The following is a 19,706-nucleotide window of genomic DNA, read 5'->3' on the forward strand; positions in this document are numbered from 1 at the left end:
TAGGATGAGTAAAGATTATGTTCCATGATATTTAGTAAATTCATAAAAACATAATTCTTGATAAGTAATATGCATTGCTAAGAATTCATTTGGACAACTTTAAAGATGATTTTCTCAATATTTAGATTTTTTTACTCCCTCAGATTCCAGATTTTCAAATAGTTGTATCTCAGACAAATATTGTCCTCCGAACAAACCACACATCACTGGAGAGATGATTTATTCAGCTTTCAGATGATGCATACATCTCATTTTCAAAAGAATTGACCCTTATGATTGGTTTTGTGCTCCAGGGTCACAAATAGTGTTAAAAAATAGAATTAGTATGTCCCAAATCATAGTATGTTGAAAAGAGTATGCATTCTTTGTTTAATTTGAATGATTACTTTTAGACTCTGCTTGTTATTTTACTGTGCTGCAACCTACTTAATGCAAATACAGTCTAATCGGCCTTTTAAAAACCAGTCAGCAGTAAATATATAATAAAAAATACATGTGTTTTTTTATTTAGTTATAATTTTATAGTAAATAAACTTTATAATTTGAATATTAAATACTTATTTAAATAAATGCATGTTTTAAATACCTTTTAGTTCACATTATTAAAAAAAATGTAGCTGAAAATAAATATTAAATATATGCTAAGTAAATTATTTAATAGTAAATAAAGTGTTTAATTGTATTATTATACATTTATTAATAAAACAAATTGTATTAACTACCTACCAGATTATATCATTTAAACAACTAACAATATGAGCTGTATATAAATGATATCGATGACAAAAAACATCAGACGCATCAGAAATATTAAAATGTATTTAATATAATAAACATCATTTAATGAATATCCATAATTAATATTAATTATTTATTGATAATATTATTTTTTATTAATAAATAATATTTTAAAGATTTTTGAGAAAATCTGTATTGAATGTCATTTTAATAATTTAATTTACTCAAAAATAAACTGTATGAATGAACATATTTGCTAAAACGAGTTAGGCTCCCCACACATAATGCAATCGAGAGAATATTTTAGAAGAGTGGGTTTGATTAATGCTCACTTTTTAAGCCTGAGTCTGTGTTTGCATGCGTTTGTGCATTTGCCAGACGTGATTTGCATTGCATTTAAGTTTTTTAAAAAATGCATTACTTGATGCATTCCCTGAGAACTGAACCCGTAACCTAGATGTGAGATTGCACACTATTTTAACACTAGCACTTAAGAAAGGAGTTAACTGGTGTGAAGGCCACTGACGTGTTTTCTGAAGAGCTCTGCATGTGGAGCCAGCGCTGTTGGGTCCGCGTCCCGCACAAACTGCATCACTTCCTCTATGGACCAGGAAGACGGGCTCCTGCCGGGGATTCTGGGAAGGTCGGCTGGTGTCTCAGGACCGGTGGTGGAGCTGGCGGCTGAGAGAGAGAGAGAGAGATGCTAATGTGATTATGTAATGTGTTTTCTTCTTTGATGCTTCTGTCAGGTTTTCTGAGACGTTTCTGAAACGTGACGGAGATGTGAAGAAGGTTTTAAAGGTGTCGTAACATGAAAAAAACATGATTACTCTTCTGAAATAGAATATATATTTTAATATAGTTATTTCTGTCAACATTTTGATACTAAAATGGTGCATATATTAAATAACCATGTGAAAAAATATCTATTTTGTATGATCCAGTGAATGAAATGTTTTACAAATGATTTATTTACCAACAATAGACATTCAAAACGGCATGCAAATAAATATAAATAGTATAAGCATTTTTTTTGCAAAACGTATGTGTACATTTTATATATATATATGTATATACGTACATATATAATACTATGATATATCTATCTCCAAATATTTTATAGTGAATAAAGTCTATACTCAATTAATATTATATAATATTTATTACTTATACTTCCAATAAAGTACATGCTTTTAATATTTATACTTTAAATATATGTATAATATTTAATGTATTCAATACCTTTCAGATTATTTGAACAAAAAAAATCTGAGCAGTATTTACCAGGAATTTAAGATAAAAACATAAAGCATTAGCATGCACATAAATATATACTAATACATGTAATACTGAAATAATTTCTTGATTTTAAGAGATTTTAAGTCAATATTTCAATAATTTAACCACTTACATGACATATTTAATCTTTTTCTGTATTTTTTTTTTTCATAATTATTTTTTATTTTAATTTATTTATAGAAAAAATGTAATGTTTTGTAATAATTTATGTGTTCTGATTTGTGATTATATGGGTCTGCAACAGGTTTATTATTACTAACTGAAACTAAAACCCATAAAAACCTTTTTTGAAATTTTATTTCAGCTTTATGTCTCATTTTCATAGTTCATTTACTATACTTAAAATATAAATTAATAAAAATACTGACAAAAAAAGCAAAAAAAAAAAACAAAACAAACTACAACTTGAAATAAAAACAGAAAATGTAAAATGAAAACTAATTCATATTCTGAGAGTGATCTGAAATGATCTCAGTGGCGTCTCACCCTCCACTCGTCTGTGTGTCTGTGTGACGGGGTTGGAGGCCTGTCTGCGTAGAGGCGGGCCGTTGCCATGGTAATACGGGCTGCTGGGTGGTGATTGGTACTCTGAGGTGCTTCTCAAGGTCTGTGGGCGGGGCGTCATGGAATTAGAGGCGGAGTCCATGTAGCGCTGCTCCTTCAGTAATCCATTCTGCTCTGGAGGAAGAGTCTCCGCTACACAAACACACACACACACACACACACACACACACACACACACACACAACTCTTCATAATTCAATAGAAATTCTGGTCCCTCTTTATATTCAGTGGTCCTAACTACTATGTAGTTGCTGTACCTTCTGACGGGTGTGTGTCTGTGTTTGCTGTACCTTCTGACGGGTGTGCGTCTGTGTTTGCTGTACCTTCTGACGGGTGTGTGTCTGTGTTTGCTCTACCTTCTGACGGGTGTGTGTCTGTGTTTGCTCTACCTTCTGACGGGTGTGTGTCTGTGTTTGCTGTACCTTCTGACGGGTGTGTGTGTATGTGTGTCTGTGTTTGCTCTACCTTCTGACGGGTGTGTGTCTGTGTTTGCTCTACCTTCTGACGGGTGTGCGTCTGTGTTTGCTGTACCTTCTGACGGGTGTGTGTCTGTGTTTGCTCTACCTTCTGACGGGTGTGTGTCTGTGTTTGCTCTACCTTCTGACGGGTGTGTGTCTGTGTTTGCTGTACCTTCTGACGGGTGTGTGTCTGTGTTTGCTCTACCTTCTGACGGGTGTGTGTCTGTGTTTGCTCTACTTTCTGACGGGTGTGTGTCTGTGTTTGCTCTACCTTCTGACGGGTGTGTGTCTGTGTTTGCTGTACCTTCTGACGGGTGTGTGTCTGTGTTTGCTGTACCTTCTGACGGGTGTGTGTCTGTGTTTGCTGTACCTTCTGACGGGTGTGTGTCTGTGTTTGCTCTACCTTCTGACGGGTGTGTGTCTGTGTTTGCTCTACCTTCTGACGGGTGTGTGTCTGTGTTTGCTCTACCTTCTGACGGGTGTGTGTCTGTGTTTGCTGTACCTTCTGACGGGTGTGTGTCTGTGTTTGCTCTACCTTCTGACGGGTGTGTGTCTGTGTTTGCTCTACCTTCTGACGGGTGTGTGTCTGTGTTTGCTCTACCTTCTGACGGGTGTGTGTCTGTGTTTGCTCTACCTTCTGACGGGTGTGTGTCTGTGTTTGCTCTACCTTCTGATGGGTGTGTGTCTGTGTTTGCTCTACCTTCTGATGGGTGTGTGTCTGTGTTTGCTCTACCTTCTGACGGGTGTGTGTCTGTGTTTGCTCTACCTTCTGACGGGTGTGTGTCTGTGTTTGCTCTACCTTCTGACGGGTGTGTGTCTGTGTTTGCTCTACCTTCTGACGGGTGTGCGTCTGTGTTTGCTGTACCTTCTGACGGGTGTGTGTCTGTGTTTGCTCTACCTTCTGACGGGTGTGTGTCTGTGTTTGCTCTACCTTCTGACGGGTGTGTGTCTGTGTTTGCTCTACCTTCTGACGGGTGTGTGTGTGTGTGTCTGTGTTTGCTGTACCTTCTGACGGATGTGTGTCTGTGTTTGCTGTACCTTCTGACGGGTGTGTGCCTGTGTTTGCTGTACCTTCTGACGGGTGTGTTTCTGTGTTTGCTGTACCTTCTGATGGGTGTGTTTCTGTGTTTGCTGTACCTTCTGACGGGTGTGTGTCTGTGTTTGCTCTACCTTCTGATGGGTGTGTGTCTGTGTTTGCTGTACCTTCTGACGGGTGTGTGACTGTGTTTGCTCTACCTTCTGACGGGTGTGTGTCTGTGTTTGCTCTACGTTCTGACGGGTGTGTGTCTCTGTTTGCTGTACCTTCACACATGTGTGCGTCTGAGTTTGCTCTACCTTCTGACGGGTGTGTGTCTGTGTTTGCTCTACCTTCTGACGGGTGTGCGACTGTGTTTGCTGTACCTTCTGACGGGTGTGTGTGTATGTGTGTCTGTGTTTGCTGTACCCTCTGACGGGTGTGTGTCTGTGTTTGCTCTACCTTCTGACGGGTGTGTGTCTGTGTTTGCTCTACCTTCTGACGGGTGTGTGTCTGTGTTTGCTCTACCTTCTGACGGGTGTGTGTCTGTGTTTGCTCTACCTTCTGACGGGTGTGTGTCTGTGTTTGCTCTACCTTCTGACGGGTGTGTGTCTGTGTTTGCTCTACCTTCTGACGGGTGTGTGTCTGTGTTTGCTGTACCTTCTGACGGTTGTGTGTCTGTGTTTGCTGTACCTTCTGACGGGTGTGTGTCTGTGTTTGCTCTACCTTCTGACGGGTGTGTTTCTGTGTTTGCTGTACCTTCTGACGGGTGTGTATCTGTGTTTGCTCTACCTTCTGACGGGTGTGTGTCTGTGTTTGCTCTACCTTCTGACGAGTGTGTGTCTGTGTTTGCTCTACCTTCTGACGGGTGTGTGTCTGTGTTTGCTCTACCTTCTGACGGGTGTGTGTCTGTGTTTGCTGTACCTTCTGACGGGTGTGTGTCTGTGTTTGCTGTACCTTCTGACGGGTGTGCGTCTGTGTTTGCTCTACCTTCTGACGGGTGTGTGTCTGTGTTTGCTGTACCTTCTGACAGGTGTGTGTCTGTGTTTGCTCTACCTTCTGACGGGTGTGTGTCTGTGTTTGCTCTACCTTCTGACGGGTGTGTGTCTGTGTTTGCTGTACCTTCTGACGGGTGTATGTCTGTGTTTGCTGTACCTTCTGACGGGTGTGTGCCTGTGTTTGCTCTACCCTCTGACGGGTGTGTGTCTGTGTTTGCTCTACCTTCTGACGGGTGTGTGTCTGTGTTTGCTCTACTTTCTGACGGGTGTGTGTCTGTGTTTGCTCTACCTTCTGACGGGTGTGCGTCTGTGTTTGCTCTACCTTCTGACGGGTGTGCGTCTGTGTTTGCTCTACCTTCTGACGGGTGTGCGTCTGTGTTTGCTCTACCTTCTGACGGGTGTGTGTCTGTGTTTGCTCTACCTTCTGACGGGTGTGTGTCTGTGTTTGGTCTACCTTCTGACGGGTGTGTGTCTGTGTTTGCTGTACCTTCTGACGGGTGTGTGTCTGTGTTTGCTGTACCTTCTGACGGGTGTGTGTCTGTGTTTGCTGTACCTTCTGACGGGTGTGCGTCTGTGTTTGCTGTACCTTCTGACGGGTGTGTGTCTGTGTTTGCTGTACCTTCTGACGGGTGTGTGTCTGTGTTTGCTGTACCTTCTGACGGGTGTGTGTCTGTGTTTGCTGTACCTTCTGACGGGTGTGTGTCTGTGTTTGCTGTACCTTCTGACGGGTGTGTGTCTGTGTTTGCTCTACTTTCTGACGGGTGTGTGTCTGTGTTTGCTCTACCTTCTGACGGGTGTGCGTCTGTGTTTGCTCTACCTTCTGACGGGTGTGTGTCTGTGTTTGCTCTACCTTCTGACGGGTGTGTGTCTGTGTTTGCTGTACCTTCTGACGGGTGTGCGTCTGTGTTTGCTGTACCTTCTGACGGGTGTGCGTCTGTGTTTGCTGTACCTTCTGACGGGTGTGCGTCTGTGTTTGCTCTACCTTCTGACGGGTGTGCGTCTGTGTTTGCTCTACCTTCTGACGGGTGTGCGTCTGTGTTTGCTGTACCTTCTGACGGGTGTGTGTCTGTGTTTGCTGTACCTTCTGACGGGTGTGTGTCTGTGTTTGCTCTACCTTCTGACGTGTGTGTGTCTGTGTTTGCTGTACCTTCTGACGGGTGTGTGTCTGTGTTTGCTGTACCTTCTGACGGGTGTGTGCCTGTGTTTGCTCTATCTTCTGACGGGTGTGTGTCTGTGTTTGGTGTACCTTCTGACGGGTGTGTGTTTGTGTTTGCTGTACCTTCTGACGGGTGTGTGTCTGTGTTTGCTCTACCTTCTGACGGGTGTGTGTCTGTGTTTGCTGTACCTTCTGACGGGTGTGTGTCTGTGTTTGCTGTACCTTCTGAGGGGGTGTGTCTGTGTTTGCTCTACCTTCTGACGGGTGTGTTTCTGTGTTTGCTGTACCTTCTGACGGGTGTGTGTCTGTGTTTGCTGTACCTTCTGACGGGTGTGTGTCTGTGTTTGCTGTACCTTCTGATGGGTGTGTGTCTGTGTTTGCTGTACCTTCTGAGGGGTGTGTGTCTGTGTTTGCTCTACCTTCTGACGGGTGTGTCTGTGTTTGCTCTACCTTCTGACGGGTGTGTGACTGTGTTTGCTCTACCTTCTGACGGGTGTGTGTCTGTGTTTGCTCTACCTTCTGACGGGTGTGTCTGTGTTTGCTCTACCTTCTGAGGGGTGTGTGTCTGTGTTTGCTCTACCTTCTGACGGGTGTGTCTGTGTTTGCTCTACCTTTCTGATGGGTGTGTGTCTGTGTTTGCTGTACCTTCTGACGGGTGTGTGTCTGTGTTTGCTCTACCTTCTGACGGGTGTGTGTCTGTGTTTGCTGTACCTTCTGACGGGTGTGTGTAAGTGTTTGCTGTACCTTCTGACAGGTGTGTGTCTGTGTTTGCTCTACCTTCTGACGGGTGTGTGTCAGTGTTAGCTCTACCTTCTGACGGGTGTGTGTCTGTGTTTGCTCTACCTTCTGACGGGTGTGTGTCTGTGTTTGCTGTACCTTCTGACGGGTGTGTGTCTGTGTTTGCTGTACCTTCTGACGGGTGTGTGTCTGTGTTTGCTGTACCTTCTGACGGGTGTGTGTAAGTGTTTGCTGTACCTTCTGACGGGTGTGTGTCTGTGTTTGCTCTACCTTCTGACGGGTGTGTGTCTGTGTTTGCTGTACCTTCTGACGGGTGTGTGTCTGTGTTTGCTGTACCTTCTGACGGGTGTGTGTCTGTGTTTGCTCTACCTTCTGACGGGTGTGTGTCTGTGTTTGCTGTACCTTCTGACGGGTGTGTGTCTGTGTTTGCTGTACCTTCTGACGGGTGTGTGCCTGTGTTTGCTCTACCTTCTGACGGGTGTGTGTCTGTGTTTGCTCTACCCTCTGACGGGTGTGTGTCTGTGTTTGCTCTACCTTCTGACGGGTGTGTGTCTGTGTTTGCTCTACCTTCTGACGGGTGATGGGTGTGTGTCTGTGTTTGCTCTACCTTCTGACGGGTGTGTGTCTGTGTTTGCTCTACCTTCTGACGGGTGTGCGTCTGTGTTTGCTCTACCTTCTGACGGGTGTGCGTCTGTGTTTGCTCTACCTTCTGACGGGTGTGTGTCTGTGTTTGCTCTACCTTCTGACGGGTGTGTGTCTGTGTTTGCTCTACCTTCTGACGGGTGTGTGTCTGTGTTTGCTGTACCTCCTGACGGGTGTGCGTCTGTGTTTGCTGTACCTTCTGACGGGTATGCGTCTGTGTTTGCTCTACCTTCTGACGGGTGTGCGTCTGTGTTTGCTTTACCTTCTGACGGGTGTGCGTCTGTGTTTGCTGTACCTTCTGACGGGTGTGTGTCTGTGTTTGCTCTACCTTCTGACGGGTGTGTGTCTGTGTTTGCTGTACCTTCTGACGGGTGTGTGTCTGTGTTTGCTGTACCTTCTGACGGGTGTGTGCCTGTGTTTGCTCTACGTTCTGACGGGTGTGTGTCTGTGTTTGCTGTACCTTCTGACGGGTGTGTGTCTGTGTTTGCTGTACCTTCTGACAGGTGTGTGTCTGTGTTTGCTCTACCTTCTGACGGGTGTGTGTCTGTGTTTGCTGTACCTTCTGACGGGTGTGTGCCTGTGTTTGCTCTACGTTCTGACGGGTGTGTGTCTGTGTTTGCTGTACCTTCTGACGGGTGTGTGTCTGTGTTTGCTGTACCTTCTGACAGGTGTGTGTCTGTGTTTGCTGTACCTTCTGACGGGTGTGTGCCTGTGTTTGCTCTACCTTCTGATGGGTGTGTGTCTGTGTTTGCTCTACCTTCTGACGGGTGTGTCTGTGTTTGCTCTACCTTCTGACGGGTGTGTTTCTGTGTTTGCTGTACCTTCTGACGGGTGTGTGTCTGTGTTTGCTCTACCTTTTGACGGGTGTGTGTCTGTGTTTGCTCTACCTTCTGATGGGTGTGTGTCTGTGTTTGCTCTACCTTCTGACGGGTGTGTCTGTGTTTGCTCTACCTTCTGACGGGTGTGTGACTGTGTTTGCTCTACCTTCTGACAGTTGTGTCTCTGTGTTTGCGTTACCTTCTGACGGGTGTGTCTGTGTTTGCTCTACCTTCTGACGGGTGTGTGTCTGTGTTTGCTCTACCTTCTGACGGGTGTGTCTGTGTTTGCTCTACCTTTCTGATGGGTGTGTGTCTGTGTTTGCTGTACCTTCTGACGGGTGTGTGTCTGTGTTTGCTCTACCTTCTGACGGGTGTGTGTCTGTGTTTGCTGTACCTTCTGACGGGTGTGTGTAAGTGTTTGCTGTACCTTCTGACGGGTGTGTGTCTGTGTTTGCTCTACCTTCTGACAGTTGTGTGTCAGTGTTAGCTCTACCTTCTGACGGGTGTGTGTCTGTGTTTGCTCTACCTTCTGACGGGTGTGTGTCTGTGTTTGCTGTACCTTCTGACGGGTGTGTGTCTGTGTTTGCTGTACCTTCTGACGAGTGTGTGTCTGTGTTTGCTGTACCTTCTGACGGGTGTGTGTCTGTGTTTGCTGTACCTTCTGACGGGTGTGTGCCTGTGTTTGCTGTACCTTCTGACGGGTGTGTGTCTGTGTTTGCTGTACCTTCTGACGGGTGTGTGTCTGTGTTTGCTGTACCTTCTGACGGGTGTGTGTAAGTGTTTGCTGTACCTTCTGACGGGTGTGTGTCTGTGTTTGCTCTACCTTCTGACGGGTGTGTGTCTGTGTTTGCTCTACCTTCTGACGGGTGTGTGTCTGTGTTTGCTGTACCTTCTGACGGGTGTGTGTCTGTGTTTGCTGTACCTTCTGACGGGTGTGTGTCTGTGTTTGCTCTACCTTCTGACGGGTGTGTGTCTGTGTTTGCTCTACCTTCTGACGGGTGTGTGTCTGTGTTTGCTCTACCTTCTGACGGGTGTGTGTCTGTGTTTGCTGTACCTTCTGACGGGTGTGTGTCTGTGTGCAGGAGCTTCGGGGAGAGAGGAGCGCAGTACGGCGGAGAGTCTCTGGAGATCCGCTTCACACCTCTGCTCAGAGATGGACCGTCTGACAACATCTCCTCTTTGACTACACAAAACACACACAGAAATAACATCAACATCAGTCATTTACTCCCAAATCTATAAGACTGACTTCTGTGCAACACAAAAGAGTTTAGAAGATTGTCACCAGTGTTATTTTAGTATTATCTACACACCAGTACTATAATAGTATGGTATTAATATTTTTTCAGTTTAGCGTTAGTCGTTTTATGTGCTTTTGTCATTTTATTAGTTTTTAGTTTTATTTACAATATATACTATTATAATACTTAATACTATTTTAAATTGGCTTTTATTTTTATCTTATCATATTTCTTTTTTTATGTGCTTTGTCATTTTTCATATTTTTAGTATTATTTATATAGTATTATGTTATTTATCCTTAATTAGAATAAATATTTTTAATGAGCTTTTAATCGTAATTTTATATTTAATATATACATTTTTCGGTTGTATTTTCTTTGTTAAAATGTTAATGTTTTGACATTTTTTGTATTCTTTTGAAACAATTATATTATTTATTAATATTCTATATTAGTTTTTATTTTCAGTTTCATTTAAATTTGGTTTTAGTAGTTTTCCGTTTTTGTAATAATTTTGCGTTTGTCATTTTATTAAGTTTTAGTACTATTTATATACCATTATAGTGTTTATGAATATTCTAAATTAGTTTATTTTCAGAATTTATTTTAGTTTTAGTTAATTATTAGATTTTTTTATATACTATTTTTAGGATGTATTAATATTTAGATTTCTTTATTTGTTTAATTGTAATTAAATTGTTGAGTGTCTTATTTCATTAATTTTATTTATTAAATTGTATTTTATTTTATTAATATTTTGAAACGTCTTGTATTGATATGAATTCAGTTTGGTAAATTTTTACCTTGTATTTTATTTAATATTTACTTTCCGCTTCAAACTAAAATTATTTTTAATAGTTTTAGTCAACAATACATTAGTTACCATTTGGCACACAACAACTTAAGCAACTTCAATTCACAGCATCAGAATACCAGACACTCTTGTGGCCAGTCTGTAAATGTACCTGATTTAGCACGGTCGTAGGTGTTGTGTGGACTTAACGGTTGACTGCTGAACAGATTATCACACTGAAGGTGTCGACACACTCGCTCCAGGAAGCGCAACACAAACCCGGAGCTCGACGCCGAAGGCAGCTTCACCAGCCGCTTCCCACCATCTGTTCGGACTAGAGAGACAAACCAGCACTTCATTATTGTGAGTGTTTTAAAATCAGACTGAATCCGATTTGTTGTTAAGTACTCATCAGTACCTCTGACCACCTCTCCTCCGCCGCCTTGGCTCTGCAGGCATCCCAGAAGCACTTTGGGCTGGTACGCACAGTCCAGACAGGCCTGAACTGTCTGCTGCAGAACCAGATTCACCGCCTCTGGCCCGAAGTGATCTGGCAGTCTCTGAACCTGTTTACGGTCCAGATGTGGGCCACAGTTTCCGTGTTTGTTCACATATACACACACTAATGGAAACGGACAGGACAGGTGTGTGTAAACATTACTGAACAGAAACATTATGACCAAATGCAATTAAAACTGATTATTGTGGTTATATATTTTATATATATTAGGATTAGTCTACTTATTATGGTTATGTGGTCTGATAATTGTGGTTTTATAGTATGATTACTGCAGCTATAATGTCTGATTATTGTGGTTATGTAGTCTGATCAAAGTGGGTATATTGTCTGATTACTGTAGTCATACTGTCTGATTATCTAGTCTTATCTGTGGCTATATAGCCTGATTATTGCAGTTACTTTATATAACCTACTTATGGTTATGCAGTCTGATCAAAGTGGTTAAATAGTCTGATTAATGTAGTTACGATGTCTGATTACTGTAGTTATAATATATGATTATTGTGGTTAACTATTCTTATCATAGTGGCTATATAATCTGATTATAAAGGCCATATGGTCTGATAACTATGGTTACATAGTCTGATTACTTTAGTTATAATGTCTGATTATTGTGTTTATGTAGTATTATCATAGTGGCTATATAGTCTGTTTATTAAGGCGATAGTCTGATAAATGTATTTACATAATCTGATTAATGTAGTTATAATGTCTGATTATTGTGGTAATATAGTATTATCATAGGGGCTATATAGTCTGTTTATTAAGGCGATAGTCTGATAAATGTATTTACAAAATCTGATTAATGTAGTTATAATGTCTGATTATTGTGGTAATCTAGTATTATCATAGGGGCTATATAGTCTGTTTATTAAGGCGATAGTCTGATAAATGTATTTACAAAATCTGATTAATGTAGTCATAATGTCTGATTATTGTGGTAATATAGTATTATCATAGGGGCTATATAGTCTGTTTATTAAGGCGATAGTCTGATAAATGTATTTACAAAATCTGATTAATGTAGTTATAATGTCTGATTATTGTGGTAATCTAGTATTATCATAGGGGCTATATAGTCTGTTTATTAAGGCGATATGGTCTGATAAATGTATTTACAAAATCTGATTAATGTAGTCATAATGTCTGATTATTGTGGTAATATAGTATTATCATAGGGGCTATATAGTCTGTTTATTAAGGCCATAGTCTGATAAATGTATTTACAAAATCTGATTAATGTAGTTATAATGTCTGATTATTGTGGTAATATAGTATTATCATAGGGGCTATATAGCCTGTTTATTAAGGCAATATGGTCTGATAAATGTATTTACAAAATCTGATTAATGTAGTCATAATGTCTGATTATTGTGGTAATATAGTATTATCATAGGGGCTATATAGTCTGTTTATTAAGGCGATAGTCTGATAAATGTATTTACAAAATCTGATTAATGTAGTTATATTGTCTGATTATTGTGGTAATCTAGTATTATCATAGGGGCTATATAGTCTGTTTATTAAGGCGATAGTCTGATAAATGTATTTACAAAATCTGATTAATGTAGTCATAATTTCTGATTATTGTGGTAATCTAGTATTATAGTGGCTATATAGTCTGATTACTGAAGTCACTGTATATATTCTAATTATTATGGTTATGCAGTCTGATAATAGTGGTTATATTGTCTGATTACTGTAGTTATAATGTCTGATTATTGTGGTTATCTAGTCTTATCACAGTGGCTATATATTCAGATTATTATGGACATAGTCTGATAATTGTAGTTACAAAGTCTGATTACTGCAGTTGCTGTATATAGCCTACTTATTATGGTTATAGGATAAATGTGGTTATATAGTTTGATTATTATTGTCATGGTCTGAAATTCAATATAGTCAGATTATTGTGGTTATTTAGTCAGATAATATAATCTGGTCATTGTGAATATGTTGTGTGATTATTTTGGTTATGCAGTCTGTTTACTTTAAGTATATTGTCTCTATTTGGTTATGTAGTCGGATAATTAGATCCTATGGTCTGATAATTGTGGTTTTTGCTTAACTTTTACAGTCTTCTTATGGTTACGTAAACAAATTATTGTGTTAGATACCTCTGTTAAAACAAGCTGACCACTGTGGCTACATAGTCTGATTACTGTGGTTATACACTGTCATTTCTGGTTATGTAGTCATACTGTGTTCAAGAAGTCAGATTTTCCTCTCTTTTGTGGCACACTAGCAGGTATATTTGTAAAGAAGTTTATTTTATTACCAGTAGACACCACAGATGAGGGGGATCCCAGAGGAGAGAGACCTTCGCTGGACATCTGAGTCATGGTGACCCTGGAGTCTGAGCTAGTTGCTATAGACATGGCACTCTGGAGGAGTCTGGGCTTCCTCTGAGAAACAAATACACAATCTGCTAAAGTATTTCACCAAATGACACCCTCCACAACCTTATCTAATGTGACAGCCCTTCAAAAATCCATGCAAATGTCCTTTAATCCTACCTTGTTGCCCGGTTTAGGTCCCCTCTTCTTGTATGGACGCAGGGGATGCTGGGAAATGGGCGCAGTTTGGGGCATGGCTTCTCCTTGATCTTCTATTTCCTGGGCTGCAGTGGAAACAGCCAGGGCTTTCAGCAGCGCGATGGTCTCGCTTTTTGGCCGCCGTCCCCTAATGCCCTTCCGCACGGGGAGTTGAGGAAGAGGAGTCGGCAGCCGGTAAGGAGACGGCATGGAGCGCCGGGGCGGTTTAGGGTTAGAGGAAGAGGACAAGGAGGAGGAAGGTGTAGGACCTGGCTTTGAAACGGCGACTGCAAAATGGAAAATAATAAATGGAAATTTAAATAAATTGTTTTTTTATGAAGTCTGATCATAGCTGTAATATAGTCTACTTATTATGGTTAAAGTCTGATTACTGTGGTTATATAGTCTATTTACAGTTATGTGGCCTTATTATTCTTGTTATATAATCTGATTCCTGGAGTTACAAAATATAATCTACTTATTATGATTATATAGTCTGATTATTGATGTTATATAGTCTGATTACTGTGGTTTCTATATATAGTCTACTTTCATGGTTAAATAGTCAGATTAATGTGGCTATAATCAATTTACGGTTATATAGTCTGATTATTGTGGTAATATAGTCTGATTACTGAAGTTACTAGTATATATAGTCTACTTTTTATGGTTAAATATTCAGATTATTGTGGTTATCTACTTACGGTTATATGGTCTGATTATTGTGGTAATATAGTCTGATTACTGAAGTTACTAGTATATATAGTCTACTTTTTATGGTTAAATAGTCAGATTATTGTGGTTATCTACTTACGGTTATATGGTCTGATTATTGAGGTTATATAGTCTGATTACTGAAGTGACTATATATAGTCTATTTTATATGGTTAAATAGTCTGATTATTGTGGTTATAATCAATTTACGGTTATATGGTCTGATTATTGTGGTTACATAATCTGATTACTGCAGTTGCTATATATAGTCTAATTATTATCGTCATATATAGTCTTGATTGCTGAAGTAACTATAGAGCATATAATCTACTTATATGGTTATAAAGTCTGATTATTATGGATACATAATCTGATAACTGCAGTTGCTATATATAGTCTAATTATTATCGTTATATAGTCTTGATTACCGGAGTAACTATATATAGTCTACTTATGGTTATATTGTCTGATTATTGTGGTTATGTAGTCTGATCATAGTGATTGTTACATAGTCTGATTACTGCAATTATTTTATAGTCTACTTATGGTTAAAGTCTGATTACTGTGGATATATTGTCTACTTACAGTTATGTGGTCTTATTATTGTGCTTATATAATCTGATTCCTGCAGTTACAAAATATAGTCTACTTATCTTGATTATATAGTCTGATTATTGAGGTTATATAGTCTGATTACTGAAGTTACTAGTATATATAGTCTACTTTTTATGGTTAAATAGTCCGATTATTGTGGTTATCTACTTACGGTTATATGGTCTGATTATTGAGGTTATATAGTCTGATTACTGAAGTGACTATATATAGTCTATTTTTTATGGTTAAATAGTCTGATTATTGTGGTTATAATCAATTTACGGTTATATGGTCTGATTATTGTGGTTACATAATCTGATTACTGCAGTTGCTCTATATAGTCTAATTATTATCGTCATATATAGTCTTGATTGCTGAAGTAACTAAAGACTATATAATCTACTTATATGGTTATATAGTCTGATTATTATGGATACATAATCTGATAACTGCAGTTGCTATATATAGTCTAATTATTATCGTTATATAGTCTTGATTACCGGAGTAACTATATATAGTCTACTTATGGTTATATAGTCTGATTATTGTGGTTATGTAGTCTGATCATAGTGATTGTTACATAGTCTGATTACTGCAATTATTTTATAGTCTACTTATGGTTAAAGTCTGATTACTGTGTTTATATTGTCTACTTACAGTTATGTGGTCTTATTATTGTGCTTATATAATCTGATTCCTGCAGTTACAAAATATAGTCTACTTATCTTGATTATATAGTCTGATTATTGAGGTTATATAGTCTGATTACTAAAGTTACTAGTATATATAGTCTACTTTTTATGGTTGAATAGTCCGATTATTGTGGTTATCTACTTACGGTTATATGGTCTGATTATTGAGGTTATATAGTCTGATTACTGAAGTGACTATATATAGTCTATTTATTATGGTTAAATAGTCTGATTATTGTGGTTATAATCAATTTACGGTTATATGGTCTGATTATTGAGGTTTTATAGTCTGATTACTGAAGTGACTATATATAGTCTATTTTTTATGGTTAAATAGTCTGATTATTGTGGTTATAATCAATTTACGGTTATATGGTCTGATTATTGAGGTTATATAGTCTGATTACTGAAGTGACTATATATAGTCTATTTATTATGGTTAAATAGTCTGATTATTGTGGTTATAATCAATTTACGGTTATATGGTCTGATTATTGAGGTTATATAGTCTGATTACTGAAGTGACTATATATAGCCTATTTATTATGGTTAAATAGTCTGATTATTGTGGTTATAATCAATTTACGGTTATATGGTCTGATTATTGAGGTTATATAGTCTGATTACTGAAGTGACTATATATAGTCTATTTTTTATGGTTAAATAGTCTGATTATTGTGGTTATAATCAATTTACGATCTGATTATTGTGGTTACATATTCTGATTACTGCAGTTGCTATATATAGTCTAATTATTGTGGTCATATAGTCTGATTACTAAAGTCACTATATATAGTCTTCTTACGGTTATATAGTCTGGTCATAGAGGCTATATAGTCTGATTATTGTGGTGGTATGGTCTGATAATTGTGGTTACTTATGGTCATATAGTCTGAATACTGCAGTTACTGTGTAAAGTCTAATTATTTTGTACAGTCTTATTGTCTGATTGTTGAGTTGGAAATGTTGTCTGATTGTTGTGGTTATATTATGTCATTATATTGTTATCTTCTCTTGGTTAAGTAGTTTGGTTATGTTTATTGTTAGATTACTGGGTCTTGTAATCTGATGAGTTTGGTTGTACAGTCTGATTACTAAAGTTCTACTGTAAATTTTACTTATGGTTATATAGATTATTTTGGCAGATAACTGTGGCAGTATAATCTTATTGTCATTCCTCTGATTATTTCATGAACCTGTCACAATGTGATGCATACAAAGAATCTGTTATTGCATGTTTCTTTGATATTTATTGCTAGAAAACAGGACCTAAAAATCCCAAATTTTAGTAACAAGTATTGCAAAAACTGCAAGTAAAATACTTGCATTTAGAATAAATATAAGATATTCAGAACAGCTCATATAATATTTAGTATGGTTTCCATTTGTTATATAAACAGGAGCCTTATATTGTAGCATATACGTGGAAAGTGTGTGACCAAACACACACACACACACACACACACACACACACACACTTAAATCTGAACACATACTGTCCTTTAATGCACAGTGAGTGTGTCAGTGTGTGGCTGTGGATACGAGTGTATGTTTACCCTAAATAACTCCAGTAACTAAATTAGAGGACATGCGGGAGGAAAAAAAAATTGCTAGAGATCTGACATGTTTGTACTCAAGCATATGGCAGCGATCACACAGACAGGCTTGAGTTTTAACATGACCCACTACCCTACAGTACAGTACAACAAAAACATGGTTAAAAAACATTGTTAATGCAACTGATTGCTCCGGTAAAACCTGAATTTTCAGCATCATTACTCCAGTTTCAGTGTCACGTGATCCAAGAAAACTTGTTGAAAAACTTTTTTTTTTGTGGAAATCGTGATGCATTTTATTTTGCAGGATTCTTTGATGAATCGAAAATTCCAAAGAGCATTTATTTGAAATAGAAATCTTTTGTAACACTATATATGTCTTCACTGTCACTTTTGATCAATTTAATGCATCCTTGGTTATTGACAGTATTATTTTTTTAATAAATTAGGCACGTCCCACCCGAATGCCACAAAGCACAGAAAATAATCCCACGCTCATTAAAACATTTCATGCAGACTTCTTCTATTTTCTAATTAGAATTCTAACTGAAGAGACTCCTAATTTAATGTTTTTGGTCTGTCTGATGTGCTTTTTTCTAGTCGTAGGTCTTTACTGTAAACACTCTTACCACTTTCCTCTCCGTCTGTCCCATTTCTCTGGTTATTCTCCATCTTTTCTCACAGATGTGCGATTTGTTTATTTTCACACAAACTCTCGAATCCCTCCTGACCCGCGCGGCTCGCTCGCTAATTATCTCATTTACACATAATTACTTGGATGGGCTACAAAAAAACAAACAGCGCAGGTCATTCCATATTATCCAGATCCAAAACAAATCCTTTAAACAAATGTCAGTAATTCGCAGAACAACATGCGGTGCGGAATTACAAACACTGCAACACGAGATCCGGAGGTTTGTATAATTTGGGGAAAATTTTCTGCAAACTCCAAATGAATTCCAGCTGCGGCCGAATGAACATTAATGGAAACATGTATATCATCATCTATGGCTCAGACTGAGTCCATTCAAAACACCAGATCTGGATCAAATCCGAGCTGATACATGACTTCAGTGTGTGTTTTATTTTACAGATCATTATAAAACGTTTCTGGATTCTGTTCAGTCAAATAAAGCGTTTTCATTACTTTCACGATCCATTCTTGTTAGTATGAGAGTGCAATGTTCACTTTCAGTAGCAAAAATGACATTATTTATTGCACACAATATACTGTAGGTGCTATCTAGATAGCATACTGGCAATCCCAATCACAGCCTATATTTTTGTGTGAAAATTTAAAAGTGTGAAATTAGAAATTTAAAAGATTTAATATGGATTGCAAGTCCGAAAACCCAGTCAAATGCATCAATCTCAGATGCAATTATATAATTAATCATATTATCATTACTATAGATGAAAAGCTTCAACTTAAATGAAAATGAGAAATGTTGCATTGGCCACTAACTGAAAAAAAAATATTTTAAAGTTGAAGTTATATATATATATATATATATATATATATATATATATATATATATATATATATATATATATATATATATATATATATATAAAGGCATATAACAAATTTACTTAAATGTAAACCATATAAATTAAAGATTATAATTTTTTTTTTTAATGAATCAATTCAAAATCCTAACTAATACTAAAATAGTTAACAAATGTTAAAATAGCTTTGAAGCTGACTGAATGTTGAAGTACTAAAATTACTAAAACAAATAACAAAATAACATTAATACAAATGACAAAAGCATAAAACAAAATTACTAAAACTTAAACTAAATTAAAAATAAAAACGGAACATATAAAAACACAACTAATTTAAAATCGTATTAAGTATTATAGCTCTAAATAACACGGAAGCTATCACATTAAATACTTATTCTTTTATTTCTCATGAAATAATCACTCATTTTTCGTTTTGTTTCAATCAATATATTTCTATTTTATATAGAGTTTAGGCCGATGGAAACATACCATAGAATAGACCAAATTATGATTGCATTAAGTTTTAAAGGTTGAAACGGCAAAGGAAGATGCTTTAAAACCTCTCTGAGAAACAGACTGAAGGAAAGTGTTCTCATCTCAGAGGATCATGTGATCCTGAGGGTGTTTCTGGGTAAACTGTGGTGTTTCAGAGAGCTGTAGCGCTCCCTGCTGCTCACACAAGCAGTTTACACCTCGATACTTTCTTCCTTTTTAACAGAATACAGAAAAGCACAGGAACCAGAGGTAATTTATATGATATCACAGTAATTATAATATTTTGAGTTACCTTTTTCAAAATAGAATTTCAGTTTTGTGCTTTTGTTATTTTTACACTTCCATTTGGCTTTCATTTATATTTTTTCATTTATATATTATTTCAGTTGTAGTTTCACTCGTTTTAGTTCTTCAACTTTTTTTTTGATCTATCTATCTATCTATCTATCTATCTATCTATCTATCTATCTATCTATCTATCTATCTATCTATCTATCTATATTTTTTTAATTGAGTTTTAGTTTTGAGGGAATGACAAATGTTGCAATTACAATTAGCTGAAATAAAATAAGTTTACTTAACCAAATTAAAAATCCATTAAGCTTTATCTAAATTGACTTTTCACCAGGTTC

At 37.8% G+C, this 19,706-nt stretch overlaps 1 protein-coding gene across 2 annotated transcripts in view; it reads right to left on the reverse strand.

The window, feature by feature from the left end:
* Positions 1-19,706, reverse strand: part of LOC132118560 (polycomb protein SCMH1-like) — a 33,375-nt gene that overhangs the window by 1,357 nt on the left and 12,312 nt on the right. For both annotated transcript variants that reach the window (XM_059528490.1, XM_059528489.1), the window contains 7 exons: positions 13,497-13,801; positions 13,259-13,385; positions 10,879-11,082; positions 10,633-10,794; positions 9,481-9,609; positions 2,524-2,733; positions 1,265-1,419 (listed from right to left, as the gene is read on the reverse strand). In XM_059528490.1, the coding sequence (XP_059384473.1) occupies positions 1,265-1,419; positions 2,524-2,733; positions 9,481-9,609; positions 10,633-10,794; positions 10,879-11,082; positions 13,259-13,385; positions 13,497-13,801 (1,292 nt within the window). The remainder of the gene's footprint in view (positions 1-1,264; positions 1,420-2,523; positions 2,734-9,480; positions 9,610-10,632; positions 10,795-10,878; positions 11,083-13,258; positions 13,386-13,496; positions 13,802-19,706) is intronic.

This window comes from Carassius carassius, chromosome 37 (assembly GCF_963082965.1).
Source record: "Carassius carassius chromosome 37, fCarCar2.1, whole genome shotgun sequence".
NCBI classification, from domain to species: domain Eukaryota; kingdom Metazoa; phylum Chordata; class Actinopteri; order Cypriniformes; family Cyprinidae; genus Carassius; species Carassius carassius.